Source organism: Dermacentor andersoni, chromosome 6 (genome assembly GCF_023375885.2).
Source record: "Dermacentor andersoni chromosome 6, qqDerAnde1_hic_scaffold, whole genome shotgun sequence".
Lineage (NCBI taxonomy): Eukaryota > Metazoa > Arthropoda > Arachnida > Ixodida > Ixodidae > Dermacentor > Dermacentor andersoni.
The window spans coordinates 16,022,303-16,036,913 of NC_092819.1; the positions used below are offsets into that span (position 1 = coordinate 16,022,303).

Consider the following 14,611-nt stretch of genomic DNA (forward strand, 5'->3'; position numbering starts at 1 on the left):
AGGACAGGATCTGTTAGTACACTAGTGTGGTTATTTATTACGGGGCGTATCAGTTCTCTGAACTGTACGACTTGCGACGATGCAGGAGACGTTAAATAAACTTAACTTATGGAGTATTACGTGCGAAAACCACTTCCTTATTATGAGGCACGCCGTAGTGGAGGACTCCGGAAATTTGGGGATCTTTAACGTGCACCTAAATCTAAGTACACGGGTGTTTTTGCATTTCGCCCCCATCGAAATGCGGCCGCCGTGGCCGGGATTCGATCCCGCGATGTTGTGCTCAGCAGCCCAACACCATAGCCACTGAACAACCACGGCGAGTACAGGAGACGTTGAACACTCTCTGTGGTCGTGCCCAAAATTCTGAGAGGAAAGGGACGCTCTCCTGGAAAATCTGAAACAATATGAACTTCCGCCTACGTGCCTGCAACACCTCGTGTTCCCCGAAGGACCAGTTATAGCCTGCAAAGAAACTTCACGTCTCCTTATCGCATTCTTAAGAGAGACACCACAGTGATTCTATAAGAGACGCTCGGGCGGAACAACTGCCGGCCTTGATCGCCAGGATAAACCCGCATGTTGCTGCAACTCACTACCCCGACCATGTCGTAGAGGGGCACACCGGATTAATTTCGAGACTGCGATTCTTTAACGTATACTCAATGGATGGTACACAAGCGTTCTTGCATTCCGCCCCATCGAAATGCGGCTGTGATCGAACCCGCGACCTCGTCCGCAGCAGTGCAACGCTATAAACACTGAGTTGCCACGGTGGATAAATTTGCATGATTGCACGATTGTAGATGTGTTGCATCGACGCTGAAATTAATGCATAGGAAGCGCCAAAGTAATAATTGTGTGGCTTCTGTCATCATTGCCGGTTAATTCAGAACTCTTGGGCTACTCGTACGGTAAGTTCCTTTTCGTGACTTTTGAAAATGTTCCGATGACGTACGACGTTTGACGCGCCAAGAAACATCTGCTTTATCCCAGACGATGAACTGTATTATTATCACGAATATGAACTGATGTCTGTGGCGTTATGAAGCGAAGAGGGAAACCAGGATATTGCAGTGGGCGCTTTTCTAAACTTTTGCATGCATAGCGAAGGTATGCCTAAATTCAGATGCCTTTGATGGTAATTGCGTTGAGGAATGGCGATTGGTGAATAAACAAAAACCAAATTAAAGTAATCGCTCACCTTGAGCATGTGCATCCTGAGGCGTCGGCAGGAACGTTTTCCAAAGACGGCTTTTCCTATTGGCAGTTCAGGCAGCGCACTTCAGTTCTCGAGCGCTGCCCGCTTCGCGTCAGGAGAATGAAGCGAAACGAGTGTGGGATGTCACTTCCACCGAGTCGACGTCCAATGTCACTGCACCGAACCGCAGCTAGTCCACTCCGTCAACCGTAGTCCGACGCGGAAGGACGCGCAGGCGTGGAGGAGCCACTTCGAAGCCTTGGAACCAAAGCCGGGAGGCGATCCTGCTGCTCCAGGAACGGTGACGCTGTAGTCCAGGGTCTTCCTCTGCGTCGCCTCGAACCCGCTGTGTCGTGGTCACTCCTCGCGCTGCTGCCGTCACTGCTGCCGGTCCGCTTTGGGCCGCCTGTACTATCTGCACATGCACTCTCTTCAGTGAGAGTCTTGGGCGAAAGGACGATTGCGCATTTATACGGGGGGCCTCTCTCCACCGGTCCTCTTTTTGGGGCCACCACCAGCAGCCCGCGAGAGCATCCAATCCAGTTAGGTCTTCTTTCTTCTTTCCCTCCCGCGCTGCCTTCGCCGCCGCTCCTATGGATGCTGCACGCCTCCTGCAGAGCGGCACGAGGCGCTCGGCTCCTTGCCTACTTCTTGTCCGCGCAACCCCCCCCCCCCCCCCTCCCAGCCTCCCCCTTTCACTCTCATCGGCGGCGGCACTGCTTGTCGTAGGAGGGACAGTGCAAGCGTGTCCGCTGACCACTGTCCACGGCGCGCCGGCCGAAAGTGGAGAGAGCCGAGACCTTGCACTTTCCCTGTCATTGCCACCTCGCTTGTAAGCGGTGTCCTTTTCCCCAGACCGCCTTCGCTTTCAGTTACTTCCCTTTATCAGGCGTGGGAGTCAGCAAGAGATTCCGCAGATCACGTAGTCAATCTTGTCGCCGAAAGGGTAAATAAAACGTATGTGGGGGGGGGGGGACGGAAGGGGGGCCTGAGCTGCTGATTTTGTTCGCCTTAGGTCAGATCTGACCTAAGGTCGGACTTAGGCAAAGAAAATCATGAATTCAGTGCAAGCCCAACTTTTACAACGACGAATGGAAAGAATACAGGACAGCACCTGTTCTGTGTACGTCGTTTCGTCGTTCATTTTCTATTTTACTCTACTGACCATGTTAGCCGACATTTTCTTATGAAAGTGAATATAACACCTTACATTAAATTATGGGGTTTTACGTGCCAAAACCACTTTCTGATTATGAGGCACGCCGTAATGGAGGCCTCCGGAGGTTTAGACCACCTGGAGTTCTTTGACGTGCACCTAAGTCTAAGTACACGGGTGTTTTCGCATTTCGCCCCCATCGAAATGCGGCCGCCATGGCCGGGATTCCATCCCACGACATCGTGCTCAGCAGCCCAACACCATAGCCACTGAGCAACCACGGCGGGTAATATAATGCCTTTCTTCGGTAAAGTGTATCCCAGTCCTCAATATATGCTTTCTCTTCTATCACTGAGCACAATAGAAAGGTTGCAACTTTTTTATTCAAATAATCTGCGTTTGTGCCTAACACTGCGTGTCTAAATAAAGAGAAAATGAGACATCCACCCAGACGTAGCTAAGTACTACAAAGGAAACCCATACGGACTGCGAATCTTTTCTTTCGAGGAGCCCGTATGGGTTTCCTTTGTAGCACTTAGCTACGTTTGGGTGGATGTCTCATTTTCCTTTTATTAATTACTTCTCTACACCTTACGGGTTTCCGCAGAACTATTACGTCGGTATGTCTTATTTTTGTGCAATTTATCGGGAGCACAGAATATTAAGATGCCTTTACCCTCGTATTCAGAAATGCAACCTAAGTTGAAGCCCATGCTTGACTTGATCTAAGTGGCAGCTGTCGTGAACGCGCCGAAGGAAACGCTGTGAGCGTCTTTGGGCCCGTTAACGCCAGGCGTCACCTAAATCAAGTCAAGCATGGGCTTCAACTTAAGTTACATTTCTGAATACGAGGGTTAGACTGATAATTATTGCTTAATTGCTAATTATTGCTTAGACGAGTATGTGCATCCTATTCTTGTCTTGCTTTAGCGCAACTCAGTTCGAGTATGAAGGAACAGGGACAGGTGACAGGGTGAGCGCTCATCCTTTCACCTGTCATTTTCCTTCATACTCGAACTGAGTGCCGCTAAAGCAAGACAAGAATATGCCTTTAGGCGACCGTCGTAAATGCTTTCAATGTCAAGTTTTCTGCGAACGTGTTGTAACTAGTCAGCTAACACGTAACTATGGGGAACCAACAATCTATATGCATTCTGCCTTTCTTCAGGAATGTGTTGAGAAACTAACTGAAATATGACTAAGAATGCCTTTCTGAATTTAATGTCTGTTCACGCCAGTTTAGTTTTGGTCATGGATATTACACAGAGCTAGCGCTCTTCCATGTTACTGACCAACAAAAAAAACTAATTGATGAAATATTTCTTGTGGGCTCAATTTTATTAATATAACACAGGCATTCGATAGCATAAGTCATAATATCCTACTTGCTGAGCACGAGGTAATTGGCATTAGTTGTCCTACCCTTTCGCTACTAAAATGCTACTTATATAACAGAGTTAAAGTTGTTTCTGTTTCTAATGTCTACCTAGACAACTTCTAACAAGGATTCTAACAAGGATTCACATCCATATCGATATGGAACACACTTCACTCTTAATGGAAAACGCAAGATCTTTGTACCAATCTAAAAAAAAAAAAACTCAATACACATTTTCACGATCAGAATAACGAAAATGTTTATTATATCCGTTTTCTTTTTCCTTTTAACGAGTGCTCTTGTAGCAGTGCGAATCAATTCTTGTCTTTTTCCATATCCATACAAATTTTTGGTTACGCTCTGATTTGCTTTGCTGCCATGAGATGTGCTAAAACCTAGTTATTCTTTGTATTCATTTCTCTACCTTGTTCTGCTGACGTTACTTTATTTCTTTGTTTATTTTTTTCCTGTGTGCTACCTTATCGTTCTACTGCTGCTTTGAGTTGCTAACGATCATAATTGTTCTGTATGGGAAGTTCTAACACATCTTTTGAATATAGAACCTCGATCTGTATACTACCATCCATGTAACATGACGGAACCTTTATTAATGTAATTCTGGTTCCGACTGTTCTTCTTTTCCTCTTCCGCATCTTATTCTCCCTTCCCTCGTATAGGGTAGCCAACCGGTGATATCCACGGGTTACCCTCCCTGTCTTCCCTTTGCCGTTATATATATATATATATATATATATATATATATATATATATATATATATATATATATATATATATATATATATGTATATATATATATATATATATATATATATTATATATATATATATATATATATATATATATATATATATATATATATATATATATATATATATATATATATATATATATATATATATATATATATATATATATATATATGTATGTGCGTGTGTGTGTGTGTGTGTGTGTGTGTGTGTGTGTGTGTACGAACCTTTCACCTGATCACCAACGTGAGAGCGCATCTCCTGTGACTCTAACGGGACAGAATTGTAAGACGTTCATCAAGAACAATCTGTTATAACGAATAAACATTGTTTAACTGCTTTCTCCCTGTCCCACTCCTCCATTTATTTTTCAATTAAATCATGATCGTGCGAAAAGACTTGAGTATGTTATGAACCAGTAAATGAATAAACTTCCCACTGCTCGCGTCAAGTCTCATGACAGCAGGCTGCCATCGTAAGCCGTAAGGCAACGCATTATAGTGAGCTTAAACATGAACTGCCTCTCAAATAATCAGCCTCGTACATGCTTTCTCCCACTTACGACTTTTCTTCCTAATTGTTCTCCGTCACTTAGACGTGAAAAATAAGTGCAAGCCGTTATTACTCTAACACCACCAAATATTCTTCCTTATACTTTGTTTTAATAAGAAAGGCGTCATACTATAATAAAACAGGCAAACAATATTGTACCTTAATTGGAAGCTGCTTCGAGTACGCTCTAGTGATGGCAACTATTTCACGTCAGTCCTCGGGGTCGACTTTAAGAACGCGTGTTTCCTGTTACACTTACTACATAATTGCTGTGAGCGCTAAGGCGGACATCACTTAGCAAGCAAGGCTGTATATTCACCGAGCAGTTCCCGCACTTGAGCTGTTCGTAAAAGCAAGCGCCAGCGAGTCTCGATGTAGAAATTAGGATCATCAACGGCGGCTCGCCAGTCACCACGCCACGAAAAGCTCTTCGAGTTCTGTCCCCTCTTGTCCGCTATCCTGTTTTTGCAAATCCAAATCGTATTTGCAGTCCAAGCATCTATTTCTTTTATCCATTTCTTTCTATTTACATTCGATACTTGAGTGTTTGGTTATCGTCGTGTATATTTATACATATGTATAGATTATCCCAATACCTCCTCTAGTGATTCCTTGTGAAGAAACCTACAGATAACTTACCGCGTTCCATGTGTGCGTGTGTATGAGTGTGTCTTCTTCTAACACGAAAACAGAAAGTGAGAGTAAAAGGGCGAAATAGGATGCCGCTGCAACATCGAAGCTGATCACGCACTCGCGATATTCACTGTCGCGGGTGGCTCTATAGTACTTTGCCTTTTTGTAACTGTTGCTTACATTTCCGCGCCCGCCCCTTGCCGTCCAATTAATGTGCCTCCGAATAAGTGACAAAAGGGACGGCGCTTACGTCGAACTTTTCCTTGCTCTCGGCGCGCGCCCCGTTTGGTGTTCTTCTACCTTTCCTGTTCCTTCACGCGAGCAATGACCATTGCAGCAGGCGTCCCGCGCGGTTAATGAGGCAAAGCTACGGGCGATTTGATGTCGCGGGCGCAGCGACGCTCCTTGCCTCCTCCGGGTGCCCGTCATTCCGTCCCGCTTGTCATTCGCGCGACGCCCCATTTGTCTGCGTGCTCTTCTGCTCGCGATTTGCTATTTCCTTTATCGAATAATTATCGCGCATCGTCTCTGCCGCGCTTTACGTTACATATTACCCTCTTGGTTAGTCGTCCGGGGCAAGGAGCCAATTAAAGCTAGTGCGCGAAGGCGTTTTCCTGGCGGCTGTTACGAGCACCTGTCAGGTTTCTCCTCCAGCGTGAACGCGCTTCAGCGTGAGCCAACGTTGGGCATAATAATCATCGTGCGAGACCACGCACGAGAGACACGCATTTCGCTAATATGGACAAGTTAGCAATAGAACGCTACCCTGTCGACTGGGCGCCTCGGCAAGTGCCGTTTTTTTTTCTTACTATTATCTCGATCTTCTTCGCTGAAGGCCTTTAACATAATGAACACAATTCTTCGGATGCGCAAGACAAGTGAGCTCCGCGGCAGCAGCTCGATACAGCGGCGCAATCGCAACTCTATATTTGTTTTTGTCAGTTTCTTTTCTTTTTCGTGCACTGCCTGGTTTTCTGCTCTTTCTGTTCCATCTCCGGAGAGCAGCCAAGTGACGCGCCGTTCCCTTCAAGCATTCTTAGCGCGCAGCTGATTGCAGGCCTCCATTGTTTCGCGAGAGCGTCTCGCCGTCTTTGGCTCTCGGCCCCAGAGGCTGTCAAAAAGAGGTGCAGCGATGCGTCTCTGTGAGGGCACAGCGGGAGGTTCTCCGTTCTCTTTCCCCGTTCTCTTTTTTCGACTACTAGATGAAACCTGCAACACTGTGCGCTGTGTGGTGCAGCGAAATTACGATGCAACATTGTGCTCTTCCATCGCCAGAACGTCTGTTCCGGCAAGGTGCTCTATTCTCGCGCCCCTCTATAATCAGCGCTGCGCGTTACTCGCCGAATCCTGCCCCGTGCGAACAACCTTCGGTCGGCAAAACGCCTATTCGGATTTCTCGAAACCCGGCCCTATAAAAACTGACAGTTGACATCCCTGCCTCAGCCTTGCCTACGACTCAGATGGAGCGAGCCACGTTTGTCTCCGTCCACCGTGCCGGAAGCTGCGACTGGGCACTGCTCGGGTGACGCTGACGCCATTCCTCTCTTACATCTATCGCCATTTATTGCTTATCCCGGCCTCGTTGTACTTCACTTCGCGGCCTTCAGTTGGCAAACAAGCCCTTCTTTTCGAGTGTTGTTTTCGACCTGCTCCTGTTTCCGGTGCGTGTTTCTAGCCTGCCACTTACACGGGCCCTTTTTCACAAGAAAGCTCGTACGCTACAACTGCTCGTAAAAGCAGGTGCAAGCCAATGGAGATGCCATGGCATAAGATTAGCGTAGGCAGCCGTCCAATGGCAAGCGGCACGTACGAATTAAAAGCTCATTATGAGAACCCTCTCATTGTGATGACAGTGTTCTCATATGGATGAAACAAAAGCAATTATCGAAGCTTCAGTCACAACAAACAAGCACTCCCTTTCATATAGATACGACATTGTAGTGCTTTCTCCCTTTACAGGTAGAATTAAAACACTGCGTCATGACAAAAACAAGTTAATTACATTAGACCACTGCAAAACATGCTTCGCATCGGCAGTTATTCTTATATAAGCGCTCTGTAATTGTATCCGGCAGCCCTTTCTTTGTTCGGTTTCGTTCTTTTCTTTCTCTCTCACTGTGAAACATGCAGCAACCACCCAGACGAGGCACAAGTTCCTTTATCCCCTTTCTAGCAACGTTTAACAGAACAACCAACCTTCACCTTCAACGAAAACAAGTGGACTATAGCACGGACGCAGTGTTCGTGCAATTGTTCGGGAGTGGCTCCCTTTCCGTCATAGCGAAGTGAGCTGCGTGCCAGAGTTGCTTACCGCACACGCAGAGCGAAGTCACCGTCAAGCGTCAACTTGTAGCGAGCTGATGCAAATTAGACCTACATGCTGCTAGGACGCAGCGCGGTTGCTCTGACTGTCGCGCTGCCCGTCACACGCGGGAGGGGGGGGGGGCGGTACGACAACCAAAGCTGTCGCTCAGCGGTATAGTAGGGCCCGCTGTGTGCGCCAGAGCGTGCAGCTCTGATGACCTTCTTCAAGGCTCAGTTACATACAGGCACACATATTTATCCTCGAACCTAGAAGTGGTGGGTGGCCTTGCAATGGCGTAATTATTACGGTGCGCACCTAGGAAATTTGAGTTTGCGCGTGCGATCACAATAATTGAATACTTTCTTTTGTTGACCTTTGGTCTCCAATCGAAACCACAGCGCGACACATCTTCACGAAAAGCCCGAGGTGTTAAGTGCGCAATTTGTGCAACCTTGACTGTGAACCTAACGTACATGTACTGCATTGCGTGTGGCTGGCGGATGCTACATTGGAAGTCACGTTATATTTCCTGCAGTTGTTTCCTTAAGTAAGTAAAGTTACGTTTCCTTCTTTTAGAGCAAAGGCTTTGGGGCAGCTGCGACTCCCGTCGGACGCGCGAATAACTACATTATTAAATAAATACTTCACCTTCGTCCGACCACAACTGTTCGTCAGTCGCAATGACACTTGTCCACCTTGGCAACTTCGCTTAACGGGAGACTAAAGAGAAAAAAAAGTAATTTCACCTGTATTCGTAAATACCAGTTTCACAATACCAAAAATGACACATTTACCATGAGAAAACGCCGCAAACGAGTAATCTAAGGCGCAAAAAAAAAAAAAAAAAATAAGAGAGATGGGTGGCGATACCACCTTGAATTTCTCGCACCAGCGCGCCGTGATGTCATGAATTTTGCTGGTGTCTGTTAGGGCCTAGTCATTTCTTTATCGGTAAAAATGGACTACATTGTGTTTTAAAAGAGCCGATCACTGCACATGGCAAGCTTTAGAAACATTTACCAAGCTAATGAAAAGCACGAAGAAATATTTACTGAGCTAATGAAAACCTCAATGCCGTTACTGACATAACGGCGTTGGGGTTTCGGCGCGAAATTAAAAACAATCAAGCTGTGACCTTCCCTCTCTCTTCAAATCATCAACCTATCATCGTGAAATCAACGACAATAAAGTTTTCAAAGATTACTCTGTCAGTCTAAGCTGGTTTAATTTGTCTCTCTTTGTACCTGTAGTTCACGAGGGTCCCATTTGCATAATTCATCTCGCACACTGACACGGTTGCTCTCACCCGGAGGCCAGGCTCGACGCATCCCGAGCACAGAAAATTTCGTTTCGCACTCGCGCGTGCACACTCGCAGCTCCACCGTTCATTTGCGGATTTTCAGCCCAAAGCTTCGAGCTAATAGTGTGCTGTTTTTCTAGGCTCCGAATGCCACGAGGTGTGCGCAGCATCGGGTTCAACGGCGTCGGCTGAATCGTCTTGGTTCCTGCGGATTGCCGTCCAGCGCGACACATGCCCTACTACCTCGTGCCGTGCTTCGAAATGGCCATCTCATCCGGTACAATCAGCAGTTCACCGGTACTCTTACTGTTCCCCGCTTGCAGCGCCCTCAAGCCAGCTGTCCTGTAAAAAAGGATCACCTACGCCGACCGAGTGGGATTTGCAGCCCAAAGCTTCGAGTTAATAGTGTGCCGTTTTTCTAGGTGAGTTTGTAGCGATGTGCCTTTTTAAAGTCTTTTGGATCGCTAGCTGGCTGCAATTCCCCATTGTGTCCACTGTCATTGACTGACGGGTTATGGGTATTGATTTGTGCACTTACCGCGCCCGCATCGGCTATTTCATTCAATCGAGAGAAATTGCGGAGCCATCTAGCCTAGTGTGGATCCGCTCGTATTCGTTTGGTAGGCGTTACTTCGTGGGTGGACGCCTACTACTTGTACTTTTTCTCTTGTTTATTTACTGATTTGTGCCGGAGACGTTGAGGTTATTCCGCGCCCGGATAAGGTTGACCTGCTTGTGACATTAATGACGGGACGTACTTTGTCGAACGACCGATTTCACAAGGAAGTGAGAAATAAACTCAAACATATTCACACTAGTGTTACAGACGTCAAAAGGCGACTCTCAAAAATTGAAGAACGACTTGAGACTGTTAACAACTTGAATGAAAGAGTTGCGGCTGTCGGCTCTGTTCTTCAAGAATTTCAAGTGTTGTTAAAGAACATAGAGCAGAAACCGACTCACCGAGCAAACATCGGAATGGATTACCTGAATAATCGAATGAGGCGAAATAATCTCGTATTCTAGGGTATTCCTGAACAAGCTGCTGAAAAGTGGAGCGATACGGAAAAACTTATTTCTCAATTTGTCAGGGCAAACCTGGATATTCCACCACGTGAAGTAGAGCGAGCCCATCGAGTCGGTCAACGTTAACCTGATCACACTCGGCCCATTGTGGTTATATTTCTGAAATTCAAAGATAAAAGCAATATCTTGAAAAACCCTTTCAAACTAAAATAGATCGGAACCCCTCGCGTCTGGATCGAAGAAGATTATTCACCACGAATGCAACTAATCAGAAAAACGCTCCGTGATATCGCGCGCGCGAAGCGTCAGCAGAATGAGAAATACAAATTGCAGTTTGATACGCTTATAATGGGCGACGCAACTTTCCCAGTTGACCCTTCAAGCAATGAAGTGATCGCCATCCCTATATAGGTACGAGGCTTTCGCGAATGTCAATTGACGTTTCAATGCAGATGACAAAAAACTGTCTATTATTGTGGCAAATTTTAGAAGTCTTTTCAGAAAACAGGATCACCTTTGTGTGTTTGTCGAGTCCTGTTCAGCTGATATCATACTGGGAAAAGAGACATGGCTGTCGTGCGACGTCTCTGACAATGAAATATCTTTTTCTGAAAACTTTATTTTGTTTCAAAAAGACAGGGTAGAAACACCATGCGGTGGTGTTATAATTGCAGTAAAGAAAAAATTCTAAGCACGCCTACTTGACACGGGTTCCTGTATTGAAATTTTTTTTTTGAAGCTTTGAAACAAGCAACTTTGGAACGCATTCACAACGTACACTTATTCCGGCAACATGTCTACACGGATGGTTCGGTAAAACTCAACAGCTCAGCTGCTGATGTCATCATCCCGGCAAAATCTGAAGAAATCAAATTAAAAACTTCCTCTGTGACCCCATCGACGGGTGCTGAACTTGCGGCACTCCGTGCTGCACTTGATTTCATTAATCAGGAGCCACCGCAACAATGAACAGTCTTTAGTGACTCCAAGGCAGTCCTTCAGTGCATACAAAGCCCAATGCGCTACGGAACCAATGAACAACTGGCCTCAGAAATTCGACACATGTATCATCGTAGCCATGACAAGGGACGCAACATCATCTTTCACTGGCTTTCAGGACATTGCAGCATCAGCGGGAATGACCAAGCCGACGAAGCCGCCCGATCTGCACATGAAAGTGGTCAACGTGTCTTGATTCCGCTTTCGCGAACAGACGCTGCGGCTGGGCTGCGACTGATGTCCCGTGAATGTACTTTGCCTCTGTGGGACTCGAACGCTTTCACCATGTGTCGTTTGCGTTCGTTGTCTTCGGACATACGGATGCACCGACCGCCTAGGTTACCACTACGTGAACAGACCATGCTGTACCGTCTGTGGCTAGGCGTTGCATTTACGAACTCGTATATATGCTTTCCTTATTGGAATGGCCAACAGCCCCACGTGCGCCACATGCAACATCGATGACACTCTCGCACATATTTTTTGTGTCTGCCCGCGATATAGTGCCCAGAGACAAGTGCTGTGCAGAGTACTGGACCAGATGGACAATCGTCCATTATCAGGCACTCCCTCAGAATATCCACGCTAAAGGCCTTACTCGCGTTATTAAGGTTCCTGAGGTCTGCGGGGCTTCACGGTACACTGTAAGAACGCCGCCCCCTACCGCTCTGTAGTGTACGCGGTCTGGTCGTGCTCGTCTGTATTCCTTTCTACTCCCCCTTCCATTCTCTTTCTCATTTTATCCCCCTTCCCCCCGTGCATGGTAGCCAACCGGAACTGCCTCTGGTTAGCCTCCCTGCCTTTATATGCATCCTTTTCTCTCTCTCTCTCTCTCTTGTGGGTCATGTTTCAGCTTTCATGTGTAACTTGTGCCGTAGGTGTTTGTTACCGTCCTCCAGGCTCAAAGACACGTTCATTAAATGCCTAAACGAATCTCTAACCTTTGTATGTAACAAATTTTCTGGCTCACCTAGTATTCTTGCGGGTAACTTTCTTTACCCTGAAATTAACTGACGGATGGTTATAGCTGAAGGCGGCCCAAGCAAAGCTGAATGCAAGGATTTTCTTGACGTCATTTCTTTTTATGGATTCAGCCAAATAGTTTCCTTACCAACAAGGAGGGATGCTGTCTTTGATCTTGTGCTCATTACTGAACCTGTCAACGTGTCGGTTAATGTGTTAGATTGCATTAGTGACCACAAAGTCCTTCATTGTGAATACGATCTAAAACACAAAACAAGTGTACAAGAAAAAACAATCTATAATTATGCGTGAGCAAATGTTGAAATGATCACCAGCGAGCTCTCGGCTTTTTGTGTAGAATTCTTGAGGGACATGCATGGCTATAATAGCAATGATAACTCGATAATTGCTGGTAACAAGCCGACTGAACTTCAAGAAAAGTACATACCAAAATACAAATAACTCTGTCAACTGGAAGTGTCTGGTTCACCTTTCACGTAGGGCACTGTATTGATAAAAGAAAGTGTTCTTATTCAAAAGCTAAACTTTCGACATTGATGATGCCTGGAAGTGCTGTCAGGGACAATCCAAGTTATGCAAAACCGAAATTGAAGCAGCTAAAAACAAATTTTTCAACCATGATATTTCCAACATGTTAGGTAAACAACACAAAAGAATTCTGGAAAGTAATAAACCCCAAACCGTCATCATCAGGCTTCATTTCCAAAATGAAATACAACGAGTTCCTTCCATCATCGGATGTCGCTACTGCATTAAATTCTTTCTTCTGTTCTGTTTTTGCAAGTGAACTTCCCGTTCGCGCTGACGTTGAATTCGGTTCTGTTACCTCCATCATGTATGACATCATAACCACCCAAAAGGGCATTGAGGCTGCTATTGATCGTCTTTCTAACGGCTCGGTTCCCGGTGCAGACGTAATCTGTCCAAAACTACCAAAAATAACAAAAACAGTGATATCTCGCATTTTCGCCGGTCTTTTTCAACAATGTAGTGATTCAGGATGCGTTCCTGACGAATGGAAAATATCTAAAAGAATTCCAATCTTTAAGTCCGGTAACCCGTCATCTGTCTCTAACTACAGAGCTGTTTCACTGACCAGTATTCCATGTAAACTATTAGAACACATTATATCATCAGCAATTATAATATACCTAACCGAGTGCAATCTTCTCTTCATTAATCAACATGGGTTCCAACAGGGTCGCTCATGTGAGACGCAGTTATTCGAGATTGTCTCTGGCCTGCACCAAGCTATTAACGACTCATCACAAATAGACGCCGTATTTATCGGTTTTGCGAAGGCTTTTCATAAGGTAGCTCATAACCGTTTATTAACGAAAGTTCTCTATTTTAATATAAATAGTACGACTACGAATTGGGGCAGTAACTTTTTAACTAACCAGTACCAAATTGTGGCTACTAATGAATTTTCTTCTCCGCGATTACTAGTAAAATCCGGGGTGCCGCATAACTCTGTACTGGTACCAATTTTATTCTTGCTACACGTCGACAACTTCAGCAATAATATTAAATCTACAATAAAACTATTTGCAGATGATTGCGTAATCTATAGACGAATAATTAATTATTCCGGGAGTGACATTTTGCACCTCGCGGGAATTACCGGCTGGTGTAAACAGTCGCAAATGGAAATAAATGTTTGAAAAACTAAGGCTATAGCTTTCACTAAATCTAGTAACCCGAAGCTTGCTCATTACTGATTAACGGCATTAGTATTGCACATGCGAAAACAATAAAATAATTGGGAATTCACTTATCTTCAAATGTTTCATGGAATCCTCACATCGAAGCGATTACTAGCAGCGCGTGTAAAACCCTTGGCTACATTAGGCGTAACCTTTACTCGGCAAACAAGTCCACTAAATTATTAGCCTATGCGACGATGGTTCGGTCGAAAATGGAGCACTCGGCTTTTATTTATAATCCGCATCAGTCGTACTTCATAAGCAAGCTCGAGTCAGACCAAAACAAGGCATCCCGTTTCATCACGAAAAATTACTCACGAGCGTCTAGAATCACTAACATTAATATACCTCTTAATCTCCCCTCACTTAAAAATCGCAGGCTGATAGGACTTCCCATTTTCACAAGCTATATCACTGCCGGTCGCCTTTCAGCGCATGCCACGTCAGGCCCGCCCATCGTATCATCCCGCGCCTTGATCATCCCTTTAAAGTGCAGCCCGTTCTTGCGCGAACTAACTTCTTGAGTCATTCGCCCCTCTTTCTCGCGATATAACACTGGAATATATTACCAAATGAAATCGTATCAGCTCTAAGTCATGATGAT

The 14,611-nt window shown here is 45.4% G+C and overlaps 1 protein-coding gene across 1 annotated transcript in view; it reads right to left on the reverse strand.

Moving 5' to 3' along the window:
- Positions 1 to 1,687, reverse strand: part of LOC126521542 (uncharacterized) — a 36,194-nt gene extending 34,507 nt beyond the window's left edge. Inside the window, exon 1 of the mRNA XM_050170242.3 lies at positions 1,205 to 1,687. Within this exon, the coding sequence (XP_050026199.1) occupies positions 1,205 to 1,219 (15 nt within the window). The 5' untranslated portion in view covers positions 1,220 to 1,687. The remainder of the gene's footprint in view (positions 1 to 1,204) is intronic.
- Positions 1,688 to 14,611: the final 12,924 nt, after the last annotated feature.